Raw genomic sequence first — 26,395 nt, forward strand, 5'->3', positions numbered from 1 at the left:
AATATAAATCTTTTGTAACATTATAAATGTCTTTACTGTCAGTCTTGATCAGTTTAATGAGTCCTTGCTGAATAAAAATATTAATTTATTAAAAAAGTCTTACTGACCCTAAACTTTTCAACAGTAATGTAAAAATAATGTAATATAAAAGGGGCTTGTCTGACTTTAATGTGTACTGTATATTACCATTATTATGCAATGTAAAAAAAAAAAAAAAATTATTACTGGTCTTTAATGATAATAACAAGTTACTTGTAATGGAGGATTTATGCCAATTCTGTCTAAAACTCCAATGTAGGGCATTTCCAAACTTTTCATGGCCACAGTAGGAATATATTTAAAGTCAAACATGGATGGGTCTTTAGTGTGGACATGCAAATTTCATATAGCTGGATTCTTGATGCATCACACCTGGTTATGTCACATTGTTATTATTTATTTATTTTTAATTCATCATGTGCATGTGTATATGTTGACATATGGGCAGGCTCCAGTCTGCACATACTGCTGGAGTCATCTGTGCCCTTTTACCATTAGATTAATGCATAAGACAGTTGATATGACAAATACAAAATAGCAGCACAATAAACACGTCAAGAGTCCACGAACACAACACACAATTAGAGGACACACAGTGAAATGATCCCATATACTCAAAAGAGTTAAGAATTCAGCCACACAAAAAACAAACATTTTGACTTACACACTGGTCCAGCATGCAGTTAACATGCACGGTGAGGAAAAAATAAAAAATGAAAGACAAAGGCAGAGAGAGAGATACAAGTATTGAGGACAGATGACAGAAAGAAGCAAAAATGAAACAAAACATGGTGTGATTTCAGCATTGAAAATAACACTGTGATGACATACAAATGAGGGTGTTCTGTGAAAAAAAAATACTACATGGCTAAAGCTCTGTCTAACAGCCAAAAATCTTTGCAATCAATGACAGATTGGCAAAGTTGTATGAAGCAACCACATAGAAAAATGAATACATTATCATATGATTATAACGAACCACAAACAACACTTTTTTCCATCCCAAAAAATTTAAATTCTTTCATCATTTAACCACCTTCATATCATTCCAAACCTGCATGAATTTCTTTTCTTCAGTGGAACACAAAAAGTGATGTTAGGCAAAATGTTTTCCTTTTTTCATACAATGAAAGCTTAACATTCATTGTCGGCAAACCAGCGATTTGAATGTACACAAAAGAGAGAAATATTTAAGATCTAGAATAAGATTTAAGGACTGTTTGTCAACACAAATATATCTCGTAATTGGGTATAATCTCTATATATCAATATACGGGGGCAGTCGTGGCCTAAAGAGATAGAGAGTCGGACTTATAACCCGAAGGTTGCGGGTTCGAATCTTAGGTCCGGCAGGGATTGTAGGTGGGGGGAGTGAATAACCAGCTCTCTCTTTCACCCTCAATAAAACAAGTGAGGGGAGACCCTTGAGCAAGGCACAGAACCCCCAACTGCTCCCGGGTGCCGCAGCATTGGCTGCTCCATTCATGGTGTGTGTGCACTTGGATGGGTATATGTATACATATATATACATATCTATGTGACCTTGTACCACAAAACCAGTCTTAAGTCGCTGGGGTATATTTGTAGCAATAGCCAAAAATACATTGCATGGGTCAAAATTATAGATTTTTTTCTTATCAAAATCATTAGGATATTAAGTAAAGATCATGTTCCATGAAGATATTTTGTAAATTTCCTAACATAAATATTTTAAAAATTAATTTTTGATTAGAAATATGCATAGCTAAGAACTTCATTTGGACAACTTTAAAGGCGATTTTCTCAATATTTAGATTTTTTTGCACCCTCAGATTCCAAATCATATCATTGTATAGTCAGGACATTCTGCAGTGTAGTTCTTTTGGTGTTCTGCAGAAGAAAGAAACTCACACAGGTTTGAAACGACCTGAGAGTGTGTACTGTCTCTTTAATTACTGATAACGAATAAAGAGCCTAGTCTAATTAATTCAGACACACTTAGACTATTGTATTGCGAATGTGAACTTCATAAAAACCCAAGGAGCAACAAAAGTTATCTGACCAGTGGAGGGCAAGATTGAGCTGGGTTGGGGTAAGAATCACCTTACACTTCCTTCATCTTCTACTCCTAATCTTCTCTCGCTGTGCTGTCACTTAACTTACCTTCTTTCACAGGAATGGCCGGCTTCTTCTGCCGCAAGCCCAGAAGTATGAAGAAGAGCACCAGAGGGATGAATATCTCAAATGCAAGAACCCACTGCAGAGATAAACATACAGAAAAAACAGGTTATGAAAGCCACATTAGCCACTGTGGCTGCTGGTTATATACATATAGCCTAGTTGATTCACTACAGTTGGTGTGATCTATCCATCTGTTTTATTTCAAATAAATGCTGTTCTTTCAACTTTCCATCACAAAAAAATATTAAGCAGCACAACTGTTTTCAACAGTGATAATAATAATAAAAAAAGTCTCTTATGCAAAAACCAGCATATTAAAAAGATATCTGAAGGATCACGTGACACTGAAGACTAATTTATTTTTGATACAGCATTGGTGATTCATGAGCATAAGAGATGTATAAATATTGGTAGTAAATATAAAAATACATCACATTCTTTCATAATGGGGCCAGTGAAAATGTTGGCTGGCTCAAGTGGATAAGCAGGCAAAAAAAATCCCATTGTTGAGGCCTGCCAACCGATTGAGTCAAGTGTCAGAGATTGATCTGGTAAACACAGAATGGCCAATTGAAGAGTTTGCTTAACATGATGCAATATTTGCGAGCGGGTTGGCCAACACACCAGCTAGTGCTTCCAAACAGCCCGTTCCAACAATTATTAAAAGAGGTGGAAGAGAAACGAAAGATATCGCATACACATACACACTCCACAGCAGGTGGTTGGAAAGAGATGTCAAATGCTTTCAAGCACATTGTTTAAAGTGTGCAAAGTACAGCAGTAAAGCTGCATCTTCCAACATTTACCTCTGAATTATTTCCACTACTTCCTTATGTGCTCTCTCTCTCTCTCTCTGCAGGAGGCTCTTTTTGGACATATCTGAGCTGAAGTTACTGAGAAATAAGCCGTTGGTTGAAGTGCAGACTATGATTAGGAACTCACAGGGTTATAGCCAAGGATACTATTTATAGCTGAACTGAGATCAGCCTCTTATTCTTCCTGCTTTTTGAATGCGTGCGGCTGCCATCTGTGCTTGACAGAGAGAGGCTGATCTCAGATCAGTGTCTAAGGGCATCCTGTCCTGACCACAATGTGTCTTTCACTGCAGCACAGCATCACGCTGACCCCACATCCCGTCTCTGTTGACAAGCGACAAGAGAAGGTGCAGGGGTTTTTCTCTCGCTGTTAGACATTCTCCCCATCTCTGCCATTTCTGAAGGTCACAACAAACAAGAAGCTCCTTTTACATGCATCTCTCACAATACACAAAGCCGCATCTGACACGACACACAAAGCTTCGCTTACGAGACCCTCGGTGCTGAGCACGGGGGGTGTAAACACCAGCCAAAGAGTGCTTGTTTTTTTTTAAAAGGTCCTGTGGCTTATTTAACTTTTAAAGTGGCAAAGAAAAACATTGCTTCACTCACAGTCCGTTTTAAACTGTAATTTGTATGTGGAGGCTGTTCATCTATTATTTGTGGAGCTATTGTGTCTGCCTATGGGCACTGCTCTTATACTCAAGTTAAGTCAAGTCTATATGTACAGCACTTTTCTTTTTTTTTTTACAGTGCACATTGTTTCAAAACAACTCTACAGATTGGATTACTTTATTGTGATATATACCTTTTACTGTGACCCATCCCATGGTACAAGATTTTGGTCATACATCACCCACTGTTCTGCTAGAAAGTTATTACATAATTTAAATGTGGAAGACAGGCAGGGAATGCAAACAACAAATCATTCAGTTACGACAATATTTTGGCACTGGTTGCTATTGTAATCGTTGAATAGTGTCATATCGTAGGGAGAGTAGATCATCTGGCTTGGTGAAGCTGGATCTAGAAGGCCTTGATATACCAAAATTTTGTGACCTTTATGACTGTGATGGATTATAATGGTGGAGAAACCATAAATGTATTTTGCTTCGGTAATAATCTTATTTGTCTAATGTAAATATGCAACAACAGTTAAGGCTGGAATACTCTACACTACACAGACTTTTGCACCAATTTAGAGTCTAGAGGAGTTGATGCACAAAATTCAGAGCCAGTCTGCAGATTTGAGTTGACAGATTTAATAGAAAATCACATAGTGTATTATTGTCACTGTCTCTTTTTTTTTTAGCTTCAGACTATAACCGCTTTTCTATTGTCGGATTGAACAGTGGAATATCCAACGTTTTGATATCCATTGAGTCTGAGAATATGAAACATGCTTGATATTTTTTCTTCAGTGGAACACAAAAAGTGATGTTAGGCAAAATGTTTTCCTTTTTTCATACAATGAAAACTTAACATTCATTGTCGGCAAACCAGCGATTTGAATGTACACAAAAGAGAGAAATATTTAAGATCTAGAATAAGATTTAAGGACTGTTTGTCAACACAAATATATCTCGTAATTGGGTATAATCTCTATATATCAATATATCAATATACGGGGGCAGTCGTGGCCTAAAGAGATAGAGAGTCGGACTTATAACCCAAAGGTTGCGGGTTCGAATCTTAGGTCCGGCAGGGATTGTAGGTGGGGGGAGTGAATAACCAGCTCTCTCTTTTCACCCTCAATAAAAACAAGTGAGGGGAGACCCTTGAGCAAGGCACAGAACCCCCAACTGCTCCCGGGTGCCGCAGCATTGGCTGCTCCATTCATGGTGTGTGTGCACTTGGATGGGTATATGTATACATATATATATACATATCTATGTGACCGTGTACCACAAAACCAGTCTTAAGTCGCTGGGGTATATTTGTAGCAATAGCCAAAAATACATTGCATGGGTCAAAATTATCGTTTTTTCTTATCAAAATCATTAGGATATTAAGTAAAGATCATGTTCCATAAAGATATTTTGTAAATTTCCTAACATAAATATATTAAAACTTAATTTTTTATTAGTAATATGCATAGCTAAGAACTTCATTTGGACTACTTTAAAGGCGTTTTTCTCAATATTTAGATTTTTTTGCACCCTCAGATTCCAAATCATATCATATCACAAAGCTTCGCTTACGAGACCCTCGGTGCTGAGCACGGGGGGTGTAAACACCAGCCAAAGAGTGCTTGTTTTTTTTTAAAAGGTCCTGTGGCTTATTTAACTTTTAAAGTGGCAAAGAAAAACATTGCTTCACTCACAGTCCGTTTTAAACTGTAATTTGTATGTGGAGGCTGTTCATCTATTATTTGTGGAGCTATTGTGTCTGCCTATGAGCACTGCTCTTATACTCAAGTTAAGTCAAGTCTATATGTACAGCACTTTTCTTTTTTTTTTTTTACAGTGCACATTGTTTCAAAACAACTCTACAGATTGGATTACTTTATTGTGATATATACCTTTACCGTGACCCATCCCATGGTACAAGATTTTGGCCACACATCACCCACTGTTCTGCTAGAAAGTTATTACATCATTTAAATGTGGAAGACATGCAGGGAATGCAAACAACAAATCATTCAGTTACGACAATATTTTGGCACTGGTTGCTATTGTAATCGTTGAATAGTGTCATATCGTAGGGAGAGTAGATCATCTGGCTTGGTGAAGCTGGATCTAGAAGGCCTTGATATACCAAAATTTTGTGACCTTTATGATTGTGATGGTAAATGTCTTTTGCTTCGGTAATAATCTTATTTGTCTAATGTAAATATGCAACAACAGTTAAGGCTGGAATACTCTACACTACACAGAATTTTGCACCAATTTAGAGTCTAGAGGAGTTGACGCACAAAATTCAGAGCCAGTCTGCAGATTTGAGTTGACAGATTTAATAGAAAATCACATAGTGTATGATTGTCACTGTCTCTTTTTTTTTTAGCTTCAGACTATAACCGCTTTTCTATTGTCGGATTGAACAGTGGAATATCCAACGTTTTGATATCCATTCAGTCTGAGAATATGAAACATGCTTGATATTTTAAGGCAATTTTAGAACATATTGTTATAGCAACATGTAGTTTCTGCATAAAACAATGAAATATTTTTGTGCTGTTGGATTGCATTTCAACTGGAATCCTCAGCAATTAAATTTTAGTTCTACACTGTATAAAGAAAAGCCTGAACCTGTTAAATTTGTCTAACACATAAATTATGCAGATAATTTTAACTTACCAATAGAACTACTGTATAAGACTAATATCACCCTGGTGAAATATAAATAAGCTACAATGTATTTGAAATACATTTATTTCATGCTAAGTATACTATAAATACATTTATGGACTTAATCAAAATACCCTGCAATTGCACTCTTTGTATACTAAACTAGTACACTTAAAGTCTGCTAAATTGGAGCAACTTATTTTGTTCTTAATGCACTTTAATTTAATGCACTGAAATCCAACTATACTGAAGTATACTTGATTGTGCTAAAATGGAACTATTGCAGGTATACTTCAGGTACACTTTAAATATCTCACATTTAAAGGCAGATATTATTCAAAAATCATACAATCAATAGTGACATTAAAATACATTTTAGGCTTAATATTAAGAAATGTGCATTGTGCACAAGTAGTACTCCCACAGTAAAGCTGAATTATAATTTCTATATTAGTAAGTCTCGAGCGATGCCAGTAAATATGTTAATAGGTTTGAACTATACTTAGTATGAAATAAGTGCATTTATACTTTTTTACTAGGGCACCGTCACAGGTTGGTAATTTTTTTTAAATGTTTTTATCAATGTTCACCAAGGCTGCATTAATTTAATAAAAATACACAAACTATAATATTGTGAAATATTTTTCATTTAAAATAACTGTTTTCTATTTTAACACATTTTACAATGTAATTTACTCATGTGACAAACCTGAATTTTCAGCAGCCATTACTCCAGTCTTCAGTTGTGCTACTTTATATTTTTGTGGAAACATATTTTTGATAAACAGAAAATTCAAATGAACAGCATTTATCTTATAATGTAATATACACGTGTGTGAGCGTGTAGGTGGAACACACTCTCCCAACCTAACCCAGACACCATTATGCACTAGAATATTCTAGTTATTGTCTGTCCGCTCTTTAAACTTTATCTGCTAAAACATTTTCCATTCACCAAATGACTGAATTACATCTTTGTGCCACTGTCCATCGAGCAAAGCATCCATCACCAACCAATAGGCAAATAATGCGAGCTAAAACACTTATCCTCCAATAACAATGCATGCTGAAAGATATGAGGTTTTCTTCTGTCAAGAAAATTTGAGATAATGGAATTGCTTTTACTGTGCAAGAACTAGAGAAAGGCTCATATAAACTCATATAAACACCTCGGCCCGTCTCTCCCCAGACAGCTCATATGAACGAAGCCTGCATAATCAGATAAAACTCACATGCACAAAACATCATTTAGCATTCATAATTACATTCTAACCAACGAATGCAAACAGGCCCCACAGTCACCTGGGATCGAGACACCAAGCGATGTTTGTGTTTGTGTGAGCTGTGTTTTTGAAACAGGTATGTTTTGTAATTATTATACTGTGCGTGATCAGAAAGTCTGTATGTTTCAGTGATTTTTCCACTGGTATGAGCGCATTTATTGCTTAAAATGGCAGCAATAGCACCAATTTCCAATAAAATTTGTTACATTTATTACTGGAATAATTACTGATGCAGTAGTCTTTCGCTTTAGCAACATTTTTTATGGTTCATCCCATCAGAATTTAGATTCCATCCCTGTTTTTATATCTGTACCTGCTTGTAAGTGCAAGACTTGGATGTTAGGACTATGTAAAGCTGCTTGGCGAGACAAATGCGACTGTTAAAAGCCCAGTACAAATAAATCTAAACTGAACTAAAATGAGTAAGGTGTATTAATCGCAAGTGTATTGGATGTGCTTCATCTAAAAGGTGTAATGCAGTTACTTGTTACTCAACTCTAGCCTCGCACTCCAGGCAGCCGGGGCTTGAAGAATGGATTTGTGGTCATTCACACTGGATTGATTACCCATCTTCCCCTCTGTTAATACCCAGCAGCTCCAGGCTATAGACATATTTCTTCGGAGACTCACTGGGACATTGCTGCATTTCCATCCCATCAGGTTATACAAAAACAATTCCACCCAGGCAACAACAAAGCACAAGGGACCTCGATAGAACATGCAATGCTTTGTTTTCATATGAACAACTCAACTAGATGATATACCGATATAATATTTCAGGTGCTGAGAGCAGATCATTAAAGTTTATCTGAAAATGAAACCCATTTCACCAACAAAGAAAGCTGAATATATATTAGTGGATTAGTGGATCAAACTTCAATACAACAGCACATTGAAAAGTGATTAACAAGTGTATTAAGAAAGCTCTAAAGTTGAAATGGTTCTAACTTCTTGCTCACGTAACTTTTATTTTTTAATTACTAACAATGAGCTTTGTGCATTTCACAGTGCAGCTCCTTTGCAAAACTATCTCTGAAATTCGACACACCCAACCTTTGCACCAATGAATTTACATGATTTTCCCATTTGTTTATGATTACTGGATAGGGATTAAATAAAATACTTTATACATTTTATGTGTGGAATTGAGCTTAATATACAAAAAGATTGAGCTTAATATACAAAAAGATTATGTTTAATATACAAATGTCTCCAATAAATCTCTCCTAAAATATCATGAAGTTTGAAGGCTGTTACCCTCAATAAAGTGATGTTATCACCCTACCCAGCGCTCAAAACAACTAGTCAATTAAATATTTTAAAGCAGACTGAAAAAAAAATGAAATTATATATGTATATATATATTCACTACGTATGAATGACCATATCAGTTATTGGCTGATTTTACAGATTTTTTATTTATTTAGTAATGATATTGAAAACATAGAGATATTGGGTATTAATTGTGCATGCTAATTTCCACTATTTATACATTCAAATTACCTTCACATAACATTTGCTTAAAGGGTTAGTTCACCCAAAAATGAAAATTAGGCTGCGTTTTACTCACCCCCGAGGCATCCTAGGTGTATGACTTTCTTCTTTCAGACTAATACAGTCGGAGTTATATTAAAAATTGTCTTTGATCTTTCAAGCTCTATCATTGCAGTCAGCAGGTGTTGCATTGCTTCAGTCCAAAAGACATGAAATAAAAAGCGCCCTTCCATAAAAAAAAGTGTCTCACATGGCTCTGGGAGGTTTAACAAAGGCCTCCTGTAGCGACTCGATGAGTTTTTGCAAGAAAAATATCCATATTCAAAATGTAATAATCACTTTAATCTAGCTTGCGCCAACAGTTGTACACAGAAGCAGTTCCGGGAGCATGACGTATGGAGATCAGCATTGCGCATGCGCCGGTGAGTCTCGTGAAAACCAACATTTGTTTACAGGATCAAAAGAAGCAAGGTTTCCTTACTTTAGCAAAGGGAAACCAGTCTCCTCTGAGATTTTTCTTTATAAATCCTCATTTTGTACTTCTAATTAGTGACCGTTGTTTTGTTTTGATCTGTTCCTTGTGTTTCCGCATGAGTAACTTCTGAGCGGCGCATGCGCAAAGCTGACCTCATACGTAATTCCCCTGGAACTGCTTCCGTTTACAACAGTGAGCGCAAGCTAGATTCAAGTGATTATTACATTTTGAAAACGAATATTTTTCTTACAAAAATGCATCGATTCGCTACAGCTGTGTGAGACACTTTTTTTTTAATGAAAGGGCACTTTTTATTTCACGTCTTTTGGACTGAACACATGCTGACTGCAATGATAGAGCTTGAAAGATCAAAGACAGTTTTTTTATATAACTCCAACTGGATTCGTCTGAAAGAAAGACATATACACCTAGGATGCCTCAGGGGTGAGTAAAACGCAGCCGAATTTTAATTTTTGGGTGAACTAACCCTTTAATCTATAAAAACTATTTAATAGCACTGGTAAATGTAATCATTGCCAAATCTATTTTTCTATACACAATGTTGTGATGTGTAATTTGCTTTGTAGCATGACTGGTTTTAGTTATCGTTGATTTATTTTTATTAATTTGTCAAAAAAAAGTAAACTATATTATCGCTCCGTGATATATAAAAATTAGAATATATCCGACTTTACCCGAATACAGTACATACAGTATTCGCATGTAAAGTAATATAGGAAATCTCGGCTACCTGATTTTTTTTATTTCACTGCAAAATGTAACTATATCACCGAGTTCTTTATATAAAGTTGGGTATATACAGTAAATATATTTAACTTTATCCATGCATTTAGTATACTTGCATTGGGCTGCTTTGAAACAACGGGTATTACCAAAAGTGCTATATAAATACATTTGACTTAATTTACTTTACTTAAATTATTTAGACAAAAACAGTTCAGAATTGTAATATTTTCCATTTATTGGTATGCCCTAGATTTGTAGTATTGGTGTGTCTCAAATATTAATGATATCCATGAACTCAGCATACACTGGAGTGATGTACTGAGTGTTTTTTCTCAAGGACGATCCTCTTGACCCTGTGATCCTAATCACCTCTCACACAGCAATACTTAAGGTTTCACTCTCAAAAGACTCTGTTCTCCATCTACTATGACGTTAGGCTCTATTCAGAGATCCTGTTTCTGTTACTCACAAAGGCAGGACTGTGCTTCTCCTGTCCTTATTGAGCTGGAAGGGTTTCTGAGGGAAATTTGTAACAGCTAATTTTGACAGACCCGCTTAGAATTAATTAATCTAAGAAAACTTTAAATCTTACAGAAAAGTGGAAATAAAATGTATGTTAGTTTCACACACTGTATATGTGAAAATGCACTGGCCCTGTGTCTAGAGGCCAGTTACACAGATGGCAGCATTACAGAAAACTGCTCACCTAATTTAAAGGTTAATTAACCTCTGTGTTCTTTCAGTTGCTAATTCATCTCAGTGTAATGACTGAAGAGAGAGTCATTACAGATGAACCCATTAACTATAAAAAGCTTCTGAAAACAGTCAGAAAAGAGGTGGAATGAGACAAGACATTTACATGCATGTGTTTAAAATTTTATCTAGTCTTCCCTTTCTGTGGGATCACTGTGCATGTGAATTAAACAGAGTGGGAGTCAACATGATTTAAGAAGAAGGAGACTGAGAGAGAGAGAGAGAGAGAGAGAGAGAGAGAGAGAGAGAGAGAGAGAGAGAGAGAGAGAGAGAGGAGAGAGAGAGAGAGAGAGAGAGAGAGAGAGAGAGAGAGAGAGAGAGAGAGAGAGAGAGAGAGAGAGAGAGAGAGAGAGAGAGAGAGAGAGAGAGAGAGAGAGAGAGAGAAGAGGAAGGATTAAGTACAGGTCAGTGGTGGGTGGCATTTTTTATATTTGTTGACTAGCTTTATAACAGCTTTCCATCTCTCAGCATGACCATAAAACAAGTTAATACACCATAATACAAATAAGAGTTTAATGAACATCTAAGACATTTAGTATAGAATGAATATACTGTAAGTATGAATATTGTAGCCTTTAATTTACTGTGCATCTTGTCTGGAGGGATCTGCATGCACAGATTCTATATACTGTAAGTAAACTAAAATCACTACACTCAGTAATATGTACCATATTTAGTAATATTTAGTATATTTCTACAGGGATATGAAGGATTAGACATACCTAATAAAATTACTTTCAATAAACCAAATTCTGGCCAAAAAAAAAAACTTTTTTCTTTTCTTTTACAAATAAAGAGATAAGTTAATAATTTTCAGAAATAATATTCAATTCACACTGTTGTTGAACCACACTGAATTGAACATTGAGCTAAACAGGGATTAATAATGACACTACAGTCTTTTTAAAGCTGCTTTACACCTGCAAACAAAAAACTGCATCCAAATATCAGGTTTCTCCAAATAAGAAAAAAAAAAAATACATGTGCGAATTGTAAGAGTTTCTTTAAAAACACATGGTTTACATAAAATCTTTTATGCATTTACATTTGAAAGCAAACAAATAACCCTGTTTAGGAAAGGGACATCATACCTTTCAGAAAATATAATTTGTATCTTAATTTTGCAATGAAAACGTATTTAACTGTATATGTCTATGACAGGGTGGACATATCTTATGGTTTATGCTTTGAATAATGGCCCATAATTATCTAAAAAATGTGTGGGAGCTCAGCTAATACTGTATGTCTCTATAGTACTTGAGTGTCTACGATTTATGAAATGACATGAAGCGAATGGGAAACTAAAACCAAAATTTTTGAGTATTGCGAGGGTTTAAAGGCACTCTATGGTGATATTGACCTGCGACCATTCAGAAATTCCAGTGGGCATTCAGGGTTTTGTACCAAGACAGGTGTAAGGTTGAGAAAGGGCATAAAAAACGAAATACGGAACCTGACTGTGTTTCATTTAAGGTAGAGAGCGATAAAGGGTGAAGGACAGCATGTCAATCCAACCATGAATTATGCACGGCCTGGAGAAGATGAATAGCCATGTAGCGCTTACCGGAGCTCAAGGCCCAAAGCCCACAGATGACACAGCAGCTGTAATCTACTGCAGACCTGACAGAGAATCAACCTCCTAACCTAAATACACTCATCTGCTGAAATGACTCCACACTTTCTCGGCTTCCTGTGTTTAGTGCAATTCAATCAAATTTGACTCATAAAAAGAATTGGAGAGAACGCAAACAAGATGGAGAAAAAACAAATAGAGGACAGTGATGTAAAAGAGGAAAAAACATTTAAATAATAGAAGACTGAAAAACATAATATTTAGATATATGAAATATTCAAATTTAAAAACAATTTAAACATACAAGGAATTCATACAGAAAATCAGCATGTTTTTGAAAAATATGTTTGAAACAGAAGGAACGAGAAAGAGTGCTACTGCTCTCTAATTGGGAATGAACAAAAGCACTTATATTTCTAACATTATTACATTTTTCATTAGCGTGAACATAATTGTCTGTTTTCAATATAGTGTATAATAGCTTATTTCAGAAACGAGACATTTTTCCAAGAAGTAACGGTAGCAAAAATGAGCTGAGGCAATAATTTAACACACTGGGAAATCCAGCTCATTTTAGCAAACTGGTTCATTGGGACTGTTCATTTCAATAAACCAGTTTAAAAAGCCAATTTACTGATTCATTCTAGTTGCTCCCAATCCCCACACTGCATTCTTAAAACACTCCCCTCTTAAAGAGATAGTTCACCCAAAAATTATAACTCTGCAATTATTTACTCCCTAATGTTGTTCCAAAACTCCATGACAAAAAGAGATATTTTAAAGGGGTCATATGATGCGATTTCAATTTTTACTTTCTGTTTGGAGTGTTACAAGCTCTTGGTGCATAAAGAAGAGCTGTAACTTTTTGAACCTTAAAGGGTTACTCCACTGCAAAATGAAAATGTTGTCATTAATCACTTACCCCCATGTCGTTCCAAACCCGTAAAAGCTTCTTTCGTCTTCGGAACACAATTAAAGATATTTTGGATGAAAACTGGTAGGCTTGAGACTGTCCCATAGACTGCCAAGTAAATAACAGTGTCAAGGTCCAGGAAATTATGAAAAGCATTGTCAGAATAGTCCATCTTCCATCACTGATTCAACCGTAACATTATGAAGCGACGAGAATACTTCCTGGACCTTGACACTGTTATTTATTTGGCAGTCTATGGGACAGTCTCAAGCCTACCACTTTTCATCCAAAATATCTTAAATTGTGTTCCGAAGATGAATGAAGCTTTTACGGGTTTGGAACGACATAGGGGTAAGTGAATAATGAATGAAAACAAAATTCTTCAAAGTATCTGCAGAAGAATGTCATACTGGTTAGGAAAGACCCAAGATGACAAGATTTTCATTTTGGGGTGAACTATCCCTTTAAATATCTTTAATGTAGTTTACTACTTCTAAAGAAACGTGTTGTGTTAAACGGCTTTTTACTTCAGTTCTTTGAATAATAAGTAGCTAAGCAAGCTACAGTTTCAAAGTAGCTTCCACAACACTGATAAGCACTATACACAAAGACATAGAAAGAAGGGGAAATCTCAGTGGAATCTCATGCCCATCTCTCTGCCACAGATCCCTTTCGTTTCCTCATCTTATTCTGTCACAGTTATTCTATACAAGCAATTCTCAGTTCTTTTCTTTCTCCTTCTCCAATTCAAGGCCTCATTTCTGTGTAAAACAAAAGTCTGTCCTAGTCTCTCCCACACGGCATTCTTGAGATTGCAGACTGCTTCGTATAATCACATTCTTTCTTTCTCCATCCTTCAACGCCACTGAGGGAGCGAGATAATCCCTCTATCAGGCAGAATTTAAGATCGCCTCATGCAGAATAGGAGTCTCTTGGAGGGCAGAAGAGTTTCAAAAACTCCTTTCCCTTCAGTAAATGGAGTAGTTAACATTTTTATGCTAACGGCTCTACGCCTCACAGAGCATAGGCTGCACTGTAATAATGTGCGCAATCGTACAATCTGTCTTCACAATGAGAACAGGATTTTGGATGTGAGAGCGATTCACCACATCTTATTTCCATTTTGAAACAAGTAAAGATCAACGGCAAAAGTAAAGATAGATTCTTAACAATACTTTGTTGAAATGGAGTTTTAACTTCTGATTTTGATTCTGTGTTGCTCCATGTAGGATACATTTCTTACACAGAATGACCGATCTACTCACAAAAATTAACAATGTCCAGGACATCTCTGTAGGCTGCTGACAGCAGAATAAAAATCTAACTATCATTCTTTGCCCATGGGAAGTCAACTGCATTGTTTCCCACTCTGTAAGCGCATGAAGGATACAGGAGTGAAGACAGCAGCTGTCATAGGCACAAATTAGACTTCATGCCACAGAAAGGTAAGCCTAATTAGAGGAGTATCTCACTTTATGCAGCATTGTTTCTTTGAATGGTGGCATATGAGATACAGCTGACCTGGAATACCAGAATAGAGCACAACAGTCAGGTTTTGGAAGTAAAAATCCTGCTCATTTTATCATTAGAGAAACTGTTGACAATGAACTTCTCAATATGAACCTACCATGAGCTTTGAGAGTAAAGAAGACAAGGTGATATATATTATTTATATATATATATATATATATATATATATATATATATATATATATATATATATATATATATATATATATATATATATATATATAGATAGATATATATATATAGATATATATATATATATATATATATATATATATCTATATATATATATATATACAGTACAGGTCAAAAGTTTGGAAACATTACTATTTTTAATGTTTTTCAAGAAGTTTCTTCTGCTCATCAAGCCTGCATTTATTTGATCAGATTAAAGAGTATGTTTAATGTTGTGATATATTATTACAATTTAAAATAATTGTTTTTAAATGTATTATACTTTAAATTATCATTTATTTCTGTGATGCAAAGCTGAATTTTTATGATCATTATCACATGATCCTTTAGAAATCATTCTAATATGATGATTCATTATCAAAGTTGGAAACAGTTCTGCTGCTTAATATTTTTTCAGAACATGTGATACTTTTTTAGGATACTTTGATGAATAAAAAAAAAAAAAAAAAAAAAAAAAAAAGAAGCTATGTTTTTAAAATATAAATATTTTGTAATAACAATATACACTACTGGTCAGTAATTTGGGGTCAGTAATTTTTTTTTCTTTCTTTTTTGTTTTTTAAATAAAATCAATATTTTTATTCAGCAAGGATGTGTTAAATTGATAAAAAGTGATAGTAAAGAAAATATATTATTAGAATATATATTATTAGAAATTTTTTTTTTTTTTTTGAATAAATGCAGTTCTTTTTTAACCTTTTATTCATCAAATATATTAGACAGCAGAACTGTTTCCAACACTCATAATAAATCAGAATATTAGAATGATTTCTAAATGATCATGTGATAGACTGGATGTTACATGTGACACTGAAGGCTGGAGTAATGATGCTGAAAATTCAGCTTTGCATCACAGGAATAATTTTTTTTTTTAAAGTATATTCAAATAGAAAACTATTATTTTAAGTTGTAATAATATATCACAATATTACTGTTTTTTCTGTATTTTTGATCAAATAAATGCAGGCTTGATGAGCAGAAGAGACTTCTTTCAAAAACATTAAAAATAGTAATGTTTCCAAACTTTTGACCTGTACTGTATATATATATAAAGGACTTCATTCTTTAAAAAAGCATGTTTATATTGCCAAATTCCTAATGAGGAACTACACTATACCCATAATCATAAAGTTGCTGTTACCATAGAAACTTGCCAAAAGAGTTCAGGAGCAACCTCACACCCCCATGAACTGCACATGACATAATCTAATTTAATCAACCTAATTGTTTGTACGCATACTGTTAAAAGGCTTGAGGTCAGTTTTTTTTTTTTTTTTTTTAAGAAATAATTATTTTATTCAGCAAGGATGCATTAAACTGTTTAAAAGTGACAGTAAATAATGTTACAAAAACCTTCTGTTTAAATAAATTCCATTTAATATTGAACTGAAATGTTTCTTGAGCACCAAATCAGCATATTAAAATAATTTCTAATGGATCATGATACTGAAGACTGGAGTAATGATGCTGAAAATTCAGTTTAGTTATCACAGGAATAAATTACATTTTAAAATATATTAAAATAGAATACAGACAGTTATTTTAAATTGTAATAAAATTTGTACAATATTACTATTTTTACTATATTTTTAATGATGCAGCCTTGGAGTCCTTAGGCTTTTACCATTGTTCTCCCATTACACCTGCACCAACATGACTCTCCTGAGAAAATGTATCATCTTACAACCAGGATACTGAATGTGAATCGAAGATGACAGGATCAGTTACAAACCCTTGAAATTAGACTGTCCTCCATATAACATTTCTCTCTTTTCTGACTCTGTAATCTCCCTCCTTCAGCTTTTCTCTCTCTCTCCCTCCACTAATTCCATTCAGTGTTCACTTTGCATCAGGCTTAGTTAAAGGGAAACTGCAGTCTTCTTTTCCTCTGTTCTCCCTATTTCTTAGTGCTGGGCTGTGAAAGGAGAACATCTTGGCACATAAATACCCTCTGCAGAGAAAAGCACAGAAAAAAAATGGATACTTAAGTAGCCAGTAGAGTGTGAATGAGCCAGGAATATCATGATTCATTGGCTCAAGTTTTGATGCGAGATGCCTGGGAAAAATAATACTAGCCTTAACACTTTCAAGCCTACAAGATCTCCTAAGGTTCGGATAAGACTATGTTTTAACAATTACTATGATTTTTCAAAATCATTTTGATTAAATATTGTGCATATCACATTTTCTAATAATAAATTGTACTATGTATATCATTCAAATGCACATTTGTGAAATATCAACCATAAGTCACCCTGCTGTCTATCGACAGTAGAAAAGATTATTATTATTATTATTTTTAAAAAGCCTATTATAATGCATAAATAGCATGAATAATCAAAGCATCAGAGAAACATTTGATTGGTCAAGACTGTGAAGCACAATTCTGTCTTTCTAATGATGTAATTATCTTATTGTCTCAGAGGTCTTTGCATGACAAATCACAAAATGAAGGTGAAAAGGAACATTTATAATAGATGAATATTTCATGTTTATCAAAGTGGTAAATATTTCATGAAATGCTTTATACATGAGGACAAAATTAGCTCAGGCTGAGAGCACTTGCACCTCATTTCAATAAGAACACACGCTATCATTCCTCCTGAGGAGGGCAAGGAGGAGACAGACAGAATGTAAGAGCAGGAAGAAGAAAGGAAGAAAAGAGTTGAAAGAGCAGTTGAGCTGTGGGAAAAGAGAAACTGAGAGCAAGTGTTCTTGAGAATGAGTGGAGAGGGCAGTCGCAGAGTTCACAGTCCCCATGGTGGATACAACAGGGCAAGTTAAAGGAATAATGATGCGGTTTTCTCTTTGATATCAGCAAAAATTTTATTATGATTAAGATAAGAATTCATTCGATTATAGTTTTAGAAAAGTTTAGATCTTAAACTGTTAAGGAAAAAAGCAGTCTGGTTTTTTATTATTTTTTATTAAATACATTCCCATACTTACACAACAAAAGTAAACAGAACCACACTTTAAGAACCGATAACAGGTGACTCACACAACAGGACTAGGAGAAGAGCCATATATGGAAAGAACATGTAGGCTTACACACACACACACACACACACACACACACACACACACACACACACACACACAGATAAACTCATGATATCCATCATAAAAATCTCACATACACAAAAACAGATCAATAACACGCTTCCCTGACAGTGTTTGATGGACGGCTTCAATTAATTTCTCTCATTTTCCAGGAACTGGGGCGGGTGACTGTTAGAAAAGTAACATTTTAGAAGCTTTTAAAAGATAAATGAAGCAAATGGAAAAAGGGTAGGGACTCTACATTGTTGCTGAAACTGTGTTTCTCATCAATTTTGGGGGGCTATGATTATACAAGATAACTGTGATTATCTATGATATATATATGAGTGTGTGTGTGTGTGTGTGTGTGTGTGTGTGTGTGTGTGTGTGTGTGTGTGTGTGTGTGTGTGTGTGTGTGTGTGTTGTATATATATATACAAAATTTAACATAACAGAATAACAGAATTTTAACTCAGCAGACACGTTCATAAACCTTTCAAAGGGAAACATATTTAAAAGGTTTTATTTTATAAGATATTTCATATTTAGTATGTTTAGTATATAAAACAATTGTCCATTTTCACAAGTTCAAGGTTATTTCCGATTATTTCTGTAATCCTGAAGTAATTGTACTTCCTAAAAAAGTCTTAATATTACCAAAATTATAGAGGTGTGGTAGTTCATGTGACAGAAAAAAAATATCTTCCTTTTTATTTTTACTTCTTTTTACTGTAACTAGTGCATCATAGATTTAAACGTCTACAAAATTACATTTGAAACTTTGGTGCATAACTTCCTTAAACTTCCTGTAACGGTTGAGCTAAGGTCATACATATCACCTAAAATCAACCTGTTTAGTTGTGCTAATTACCTTCATAACTAACACAAAGTCGACATGTCTGATTATGGAATCCTTCTATATGTTCAGAATTCAGAAAAGGCAATTACAAGCCAGAAATATTCTGCACTGAACCACTGAAGTCACAAGCCTGAGGGATTAGACTGAGACAAAACAAACTAGAACATGCAAAACTTAAATTGAAATGAAAGATCTCTGTATGTAGTGACAGTCAGTTAAGTTATGGTTCAGCTCTTAGTGGAAATACAGGCTGGTTCTGAATTAAGTTCACAGACACTCAGTTCTGAGAATCAGAACTATTTTGGTGGAAAACTTAAATCTATCTCCAAAACTAACCCGGTTCTCTCCATCTCTCTCTCTCTGCCCCAATTTATGGCTCCCTGCCTGAGCTTGGTTTTACAAGGTGAACACTGCTGCAATAATTATCATTTAAGAGGGACCGTCCCTGACTCTGGACACATATTGCCATTCATTTAAGGCAGGCACACAACGAGAGGCTTAAAGGTCAGGGTTTTATAGCTGTTCTTGTTGCTGAAATAAAGGATAACTCATTGCCTCTCGAGTTCTGTACTCCACAATCCCTCTTTCCTGTCCCACTTCATTTACTTTCTGTCTTGTCTCATGCCTCCTTCACCTTTGCCTAAAACAATCTTTCTAACACCTCTACTGTCTCACTGGATCCTCATTTAACACACTGCCCTACCTGTCCTCATTACAGTCCTCTCTCGCTCCAGCACTCACGTCATTGACTCTCGCTTGTCAGCACTGCATTGACAAAAGACGTTTCCGTTCATCAACTTTCTCCTACCTAAATCTTGCTCCTCCAGAACGGCTGACCATTACAGTACTTTCCATCTGTCACTCTATCCCTCATTCCCTTTCTCCTCTATCTCATGTTTATTTCATCCAATCTTCCTTTAGGGCTGCTTTTCTCCCAGTAGTACGGTAGAGATCTCAATAATTCAGGAGGCTGCCTGAGCTATGCTGGGCTAGCAGGACAACCATCACTGGACACGGGGAACTTTCAGTGCCCCACTTACTCCAGAAGCAGACAGATAGTCATCAATACTCCAAATGCTCCAAAGCACTGCTTTCTAACGACGAGATCACTATGATCTACAGTACACTGTCCATGAACATCATACTATCCTTAATACCGCTTTTTCTTTATGCAACTGGTGAATGAGACACAAAGCTCCATAAGCACACAAAATGTTCACAGCATTCATGTCACACAATCATCCTAGTGTAGTAAATGTTACTGTGCACATCTGTTTCCTGTACTGGTCTGCCGCACTCCCGCACAAACCATTTAATCACATTAATCTTCTTGCAAATGTATAACTAATACATTTGCACATATCAGTGCTCAGAAGTCATCATCAAAAATCACCATGCTAAAGTTTTAGGGAAGGTGGGAGGCTTTGGTTCTGCATAAATTTTGCTCCATATAATAGTCTTCAATGGGTTGAAGGTCCAAACTGCAATTTTAGTGCAGCTTCAAACGGCTCTACATGATCCCAACTGAGGAATAAGGGTCTTATCTAGTGAAACGATCTGTCATTTTCTTAAAAAAAAAAATAAAAAATTATATACTTTTTAGCCACAAATACTCATCTCCCATTAACTCTGCAATGCACATGTGCAGCTTCACGCATTACATAATCACATTGGTAAGGTCACACATGGTTAGTTCTTCGCCTGTGTACTTTGGTTTAAAAAGGAAGGGTAGGGCGAAAAACTCCATCTCATTTTCTCCTTCAATTTCAAATGTATCCAACAACATAGTTTTACCTTTTTTGAAAAGGGCATTTGACTTTCTTTGCACGTTCGTTTTGTAAATACCGGGTCGGTTCTTCCGCCTACGTCACACGTGACCTTTCCAACATGATAACGTAATGCATTAGGTAAAGTTAGTGCAAGACAGTTAAAAAGTATATATATATTTATTTATTTAATTTTTTTTTCTTTCTTCTTTTTTTTATTCACTAGATAAGACCCTTATTCCTTGACTGGTATTGTGTAGAGCCCTTTGAAGTGGCATTGAAACAGCAATGAACCTACAATGTTTTCCTCACAAACCTGAAGAAAGAAAGACATTAACATTTTGGATGACATGGGGGGTGAGTAAATTATCAGGAAATTTTTATTCTGGAAGTGAACTAATCCTTTAAAATGATGTACAAACCAAAGTTAGAATGGAGTTGTGGACAAATTATTAGAGAAGAAAAGAAAGAATTAAAAGGATTTAAAAAAATCCATACAAGGACCATAATTACTCTGCTGCCATATCGCTGTATTACAACACATTCCACAAAGTCATTTCTAATTACAATCCAATGGATCTCAAAAACATACTGCTTCTCAATTAACTTCCTTTTAAAGTAATTGAATCATTTTGTGCTTGCATATATGATTGGTCTTTCACTGACGCAGGCTAAATCTCAAAAGGGGCTCGCTAGTGCAGCATAACTTTATTGCTTGCTGAATCAACAATCTTTGAACACTTAATACTTCTCATGGATCTTCCAATTTAATTTTCATCACAAAAATGGAATCCTGTAGTTAGCCAAACTCAGATTACATGTCTGCCAAACTAGAGGACCACTGATGTCCTCTGTTATTTCTCAAAGCACTGAAAGGAAGCTAAAGCAACTAATGTAAAAAAAACCACAGTGTTAGTACTTTTAGTGTTTCTGTATTGCTACTCAGTAAATGGCATATTTACATTGTTTTAAAATACTTAATGTTAATATATCTGGCATATAGGCTAAACAGTTAGCACTAATCTATGATGTCATCGAAAATTTGAGCTTACATTTAGACTGCATTTTAGTAGCTGTTCTTAATGGAAAGAAATGGGCAATACCATCATCCCTAAATACACAAACGGAATTTTTAACAATGAAATGGTAGCTTATCTGCATTTCTACTAGTGAGATCACAGCATAAAACCAGCTCACAGAACACATACTGTGATTCCATTAACATACAATCAGCATGCATAATTCAGACAGCTGCCATTACAATAACTCGCTCTGTTGATGACTGTCCGGTTATCAGTCTGCTGTCTGTGTCTTGACTCTTTCTCTTACTCGCTTTATCCATCTATCTCTCTCTCTTTCTATCCCTGTCTCCATAGATACGCAGACAGTTTCGCCCTTCCCTGCTTCAACCAATTGTTCAGGGATTGAAGCACGCAGGAAGTAGGTCAGCCTGTGTTGCACTTGTCATAAGGTAAAGGCAACCAGTGCATTAAAAGACCAATTTTGGGTTAATGTTCATCTAAACTTCAAACAGGGACTGTAACACAGTCCATAACACAGACTATGAAATGTGGATTTTTTTTTTATTATAGGGCAGGAGGTAGAAATATTGCTTTGTTAAAAAAGAAAAAGAGGCACCCAGTCTAGTGGGGAAGAGGGTTTAAGCAGGGCTCCAGACTGCCGCACATGTAGCAAAAATAAATAATAATAATAAAAATTGTAACAGCAATTTAAAATCTTACTGGCATTACACAACACAGAACAAACCATGATTCATGAAAACATGGCCTTGATGAGTGGATTCTTATTAATGAAACAGTCTTTATCTCATTCAGAATAAAATGTTTTCCAATTAAAAAAAAAATACTATTTATAGTTTATAGTTTTAGCAGGCGGAAATACATTACAAAACAGAGTTACAAAACACACATATATAATCATAATCACCGTGACATCATCAAATTGGAATACAAGTTTAAACTAAACCAAAGTCCCTTTAAGACTAGTCATGTGACTTGGCGGCCATCTTTGAATCGCCTCTCGGTCATGCAAGTCCAACTCCTATCTCTTTGAATGTGGAAATATCAAATTCTACAAAACTGTTCACTATGCTTGCACTTAAATTTGATATTTGAAATCAGATAGCATTATAAAAAGCTTATTAGTCAGGCTAGATCAGCCAGTGCGCATTCGCAGTCCTTAGCGCATGTAACAGAACGCTGACTGTTTCTATACCAACCGGGACTTCTAATGGCAGCTGCAGTGATGCACTGACTTTACCGATTAGCAATTGGCTCCTTCATTCAGAAGGTGGGGCTTCCTGCGATTGAGCTGAGCGGCCATATTGAGCGTTGCATTTTTCCCCATTCAAAACTATAAGAGTGACACGTCTTGGGTATTCAATAGTCTTTGACTAAACATAATTAGGAAGACATGCTAGTCTAAATAACCAAACATAGTGATAAAAATATGCATTTCAATTTAGATTTAATTCATTGGGAACATGTAAAGTCAAAGCACTACTTTATCTAAGAGAAGCGATTCTGGAAAATGGCCATTTAGTCTTAATTTTAAGAGCCAGGTTTTTAATATGGAGAGCCATCTATGCTTGATCAAAAATTGTGACTGGGTTAGGGCTGTCAAAAAAAAATCGAATTTAGAATATTCATCGAATTTAACATAAAAATCCACATTCGAATGCAAAAACGTTGCATTCGAATTTTAGGTGTGCGTCAGGCAGCCTTATCAGTGGCGCACGAGATGCGATGACGATGTAATGTTTTTGTTATCCTATCCAGTTGAACCTTCTAGATGCTGCGCTGCTACGTTGTTCATACAAAATATTGCAGAAAAAGAGAACAATCAATGCGGGGAAGATGTTGTTTACATCAAAACTGAAACCAATCTGTTCACACAAAACGCATATTCATCCCATTTTGTAGAGGGACATCTATCACTGTTGCACTCGCGTCTCGCCCGAGAGAGCTGCATGTTTAGAAAGCTATGTAAAATTAATGTAAGTTCAACTTTTAATAAACGTCTCGAATTTAGTTTTTCAGCCATTTTGACAGCCCTAGACTGGGTAATACAGACATGTCTGTGGGATTCAGACAGCTGAGACAAACAAGCTATCAAGCTATTAGCTGCTGTGAGGGATTTTATGACAGTGCTTTGAATATAACTGCATCCTCACCATTAAATCAACATATCAGTTTGCAAACATTAGGGGAAAGCTGTTAACCACCAACTGAATCTCCATCAACCCATTAAATCAGAACTACGTCATCAAATCAGCAAAAATATCTCCATCTCTGACAAACATCTGAACAGACCTGCACTGCAACACCATCAAACCACACACACTCTTGATAAAGAGCTGACAGCATTCACCACTGACATATCAGCAGTGAGTAACCAATAAAGGCAGGCAGCCAGTGGAGAGTTGAACTCACTAGACCTCATTCATTTACCATCCACAGGACAGAGCAGGATAAACCTTTTGCTGACTAGCCACTTCCCAGGGTCCCATCAATGTACAAAGCCTTCGAACAGCCTCTGAAATGGACCTATCAAACTGGCCCAGTGACGTAACTGTTACTATTCTTAATGGGGTGATCCTTACCTTCAGGGAGCCTGACGTCTGCTGCAAACGTGAGCTATTGTAAAATGCTACTGCTTCTAAAAATAACATAATGGAGCAGCGAGGCTCATAAAGATAGGAACAATGCTTAGTGATTAAGTATCTTCCCAAGGTCAAAACGCTGCTCAAAGTAGTGTGGCTTATTTCCTAATTGAGTGTTAGGACAGGGCTCTTGAGAGCCCACTTCTGTTCAATAGCAGATTTGGTTTCACAGTAACAGAAAGCTGATATGATAAAGATAAGGATTAAAGGGGTGGGTGATGCGATTTCCCTTTTTTTAACATTAGTGTGTAATGTTGCTGTTTGAGTATAAACAATATCTGCAAAGTTGCAGCGCTAAAAGTTCAGTGCAAACAGAGATACTGTCTTTTAAAATTCTGGCAGTTTAATGCCTACAAAAATGGCTCGTAGGGACTACAACGAGTTACTTCCCGGGTTTGTGACATCACAAACCCAGACGAACCCTGCCCCCAGGAACATGCTACTAAGTGGGCGAGGCCATGCTGCGCTGCTTTAGAGAAGAGGAAGAAAAATAGGGGTGCACGTAAAACTCTATTCATATGTTAATCGTAAATCTGTCTTCTGACGATTCTAATGCATTCACAAGTTTCAAAATCAGTGTTCTAAAGCAGCGGTTCTCAATCCTGTTTCTCACGTTGCCCTGCTCTGCACACGCTCTGAATCTCTCTCTCTCAATCTTTCATTCAGATCACCAGCTCAGCTCAAACAATGAACGGTTTCATTTACACATTTTCACATAGCTATGAGAAGCGTTATATACGGACGCACGTGCGGTTGCCATTAAAGCTTTAATCAGGATAAAACCGTATATTAAAAGCTAACAGATGCAGTATCATTTACAAATAACAGCATATCTAAAAGTATAAGACAACAACAAACAAAAAACATACCATAATTTAAGAGCCGTGCCTGCAAAGGTTCTGCTCAATCCTCTTCATGAATATCCTCTGCGTCTCAATCGGTCTCAAATTGATAAGCAATATAGATGACGCCATTGTTTACAATACAACCGGAGCACATTGTGCTGAGGTGAGGGGCGGGACGTTTAGACACGCACTAGAGGCAGTTTAGACAATCACAACACACTGAACTAGCTAACCAATCAGAGTCCATCGCGTATTTCTGAGGGAGGGGCTTCATAAAAGCAGGAAATGATCAGCGCATTTATAGGAGAAGGGACAGAGCGGTGTGGAATAAAGGTAAATTATGTGAAAAATAATGCGTTTCCTTTTTAAACTAAGCATTAACACATGTTAGACTGCACCCCATAAACACAATCAAGCTTAAAAAAAAAAAAAAGCAGTCAACCTTCCCTTTAACTTACAAGCATTCTTAAAATGCTGCTACATTTAGTCATACAATAAAAAAATGGCCTGGCCTTTATATAAATATTTAGAGTGCTATATTTCGCCCAGAAACTCCAAGTTATGAGCCTGTTTGCTTTAAAGGTCCGTTCACAACAAAAACGATAACTATAAAGATAACTAATGATAACCATATTTGCATTCACCCCAATGCACAATTATATTCTGTTCATAACACTATAAGCGCAAACTGCAGTTTTGTCAAGCTCTTTGAAGCAGGATAGATTCTGATTGGCTGTCAATTTTCTGTTGTTCATAAATAATCAATTATTGTAAAAAATAATTTTTTAAAAGTGATTCCAACGTTGCTGTTCGTCCATTATCGTTACAGTTGTGGTGTGGTCGTGTAGACTCTGCTATTCTTTTACATTTAGAATGATTTTTTATCTCTTTATCATTATCATTATGGCCTTGGTGTGAATGGGCCTTAAGATAGCTTTCA

The 26,395-nt window shown here is 35.7% G+C and overlaps 1 protein-coding gene across 1 annotated transcript in view; it reads right to left on the reverse strand.

The window, feature by feature from the left end:
* The window catches only part of LOC109081569 (ATP-binding cassette sub-family A member 2-like), a 64,121-nt gene that overhangs the window by 35,425 nt on the left and 2,301 nt on the right, over positions 1-26,395 (reverse strand). The window contains exon 2 of the mRNA XM_042723861.1: positions 2,182-2,275. Within this exon, the coding sequence (XP_042579795.1) occupies positions 2,182-2,275 (94 nt within the window). The remainder of the gene's footprint in view (positions 1-2,181; positions 2,276-26,395) is intronic.

The sequence above is a fragment of the Cyprinus carpio genome, chromosome B5 (assembly GCF_018340385.1).
Source record: "Cyprinus carpio isolate SPL01 chromosome B5, ASM1834038v1, whole genome shotgun sequence".
NCBI classification, from domain to species: domain Eukaryota; kingdom Metazoa; phylum Chordata; class Actinopteri; order Cypriniformes; family Cyprinidae; genus Cyprinus; species Cyprinus carpio.